The sequence below is a fragment of the Austrofundulus limnaeus genome, unplaced genomic scaffold, assembly GCF_001266775.1.
Source record: "Austrofundulus limnaeus strain Quisiro unplaced genomic scaffold, Austrofundulus_limnaeus-1.0 Scaffold279, whole genome shotgun sequence".
NCBI classification, from domain to species: domain Eukaryota; kingdom Metazoa; phylum Chordata; class Actinopteri; order Cyprinodontiformes; family Rivulidae; genus Austrofundulus; species Austrofundulus limnaeus.
In genome coordinates, this window is record NW_013952681.1 from 804365 (window position 1) to 805881 (window position 1517).

Below are 1517 nucleotides of genomic sequence, written 5' to 3' on the forward strand. Positions count from 1 at the left end.
GGTGTGTCCCTTTAACAAAGTCTGTCAAATCAGGTGTGTTGCTGTAGAATCGCCTTCCGTTGTGACACGCCCACTCATCCGCAGTCGTCCGCAGAGACCCCTACTTGCACACAGGAGGCGTTCCCCATGGTGAGACACGAAACGAATGCTTTGAAAGAGAACTACACTTTTTAACTCATGAAGCCCTGAACCCAATTAAAACCTGACCCTCTAGTAGTAGAGCCAAATATGAAACCTTATTTTCTTTACACTAAACTCAGTTTTTGCAATGGTCATTTGTTGTTTTTTGGATCVAAATACTTTAGAGTTACTGCTAGGTATCATGATCTGTGTTGCAGATGTTTTATTATACTCCTCGGGTTTTCTACTGTGTGGTTCCTYTATAGTCCAGACATGATACTAGGACTGTTGTTGCCATCTAGCTGGTCCAGTTGTAAAATAAATTTCAGCTTCTAAACTACAACAAGGTGGTAATATAAAAAAATGGTGAGACAATAAACATTAAGTAAAATCAGCACCGTCTGTAGCCCATCTGRTCACACACAGCTCTCCCGTAGCTGTCGTCCCAGTTCTCTGCACACACAGGTATCCACAGCTGGTTTTCTGAACAGTAACTTTCTAACAGGAAGTTGGTCCCTTGGAGACGAACTGTGGTGCACAAAAACAGCAGACAGAAAACAATCAGACAAATCTACACTAATCTGTTAAAATATTACTGGATGTGTGAGTGGGAGGAAGATCTGAAGGAAGGACTTACAGCAGTGGGATTCATCCTCTCCATCTGAGCAGTCTTGGACCCCATCACACCACTGGGAGAGGCTCAGACACTTCCCACCAGGTCCACATGACTTCCCCAATAWACACTGGTAGTAAACTGCCAACAAGCATACCAATGACTACATTATTCAGGGGTTCTTAACCTTTTTGACCTCGGGGCCCAATTCATTGAACATAAAGTGGCACAAGGCCCAATCAGGCATTACCAATGAATGGATCAAAATGATAATTATTGTAAATCTTGGTTTAATTTTTATTGTATTTATATTATAACTAAATTAAATACACTTACATTTTAAAAGTAAGCCTCCTGTCAAATAATCACAAGACATGATTATGACCGGTAAAATCTTTGCCACGCTCCTCCCTTCCACTTCCTGCTTACTGCCTATGTTTTTAGCGTTAGCTRCTATTATTAGTCCATGAAAAAGTCACAAAAGTTAAAGCATCTGTGATCTACTGGTATAAAACGTGAATTCTGTTGTGTGTCGTGTCCACTAAGCAGCAGATATGATCAAGTAGTTAGTTTTTCTCCTTTTTCCTTTAGATGAGGAGGTGACAGCAGTGGATCATGGCATTACGGGGAAAACTTATCTTTAAAATCTCATGCTTGCGTTTGTAATCGGCATTTCTAACCTGAGGATATTCAAGAGCCAGCATCAGAAATGAGAAGATGGAGGTTACAAAAGGGAAATGTACATTTATCCCCTTTTACTGCCAAGACTGGGAGAGGAAAGACC

At 40.9% G+C, this 1517-nt stretch overlaps 1 protein-coding gene across 1 annotated transcript in view; it reads right to left on the reverse strand.

Annotated features, from left to right (window-relative positions):
• tmprss2 (transmembrane serine protease 2) overlaps window positions 1–1517 on the reverse strand; it is a 46190-nt gene that overhangs the window by 24704 nt on the left and 19969 nt on the right. Inside the window, exons 4-6 of the mRNA XM_014021129.1 lie at window positions 758–874; window positions 519–648; window positions 105–148 (exon numbers count right to left, since the gene is read on the reverse strand). Coding sequence (XP_013876583.1) covers window positions 105–148; window positions 519–648; window positions 758–874 — 291 coding nt within the window. The remainder of the gene's footprint in view (window positions 1–104; window positions 149–518; window positions 649–757; window positions 875–1517) is intronic.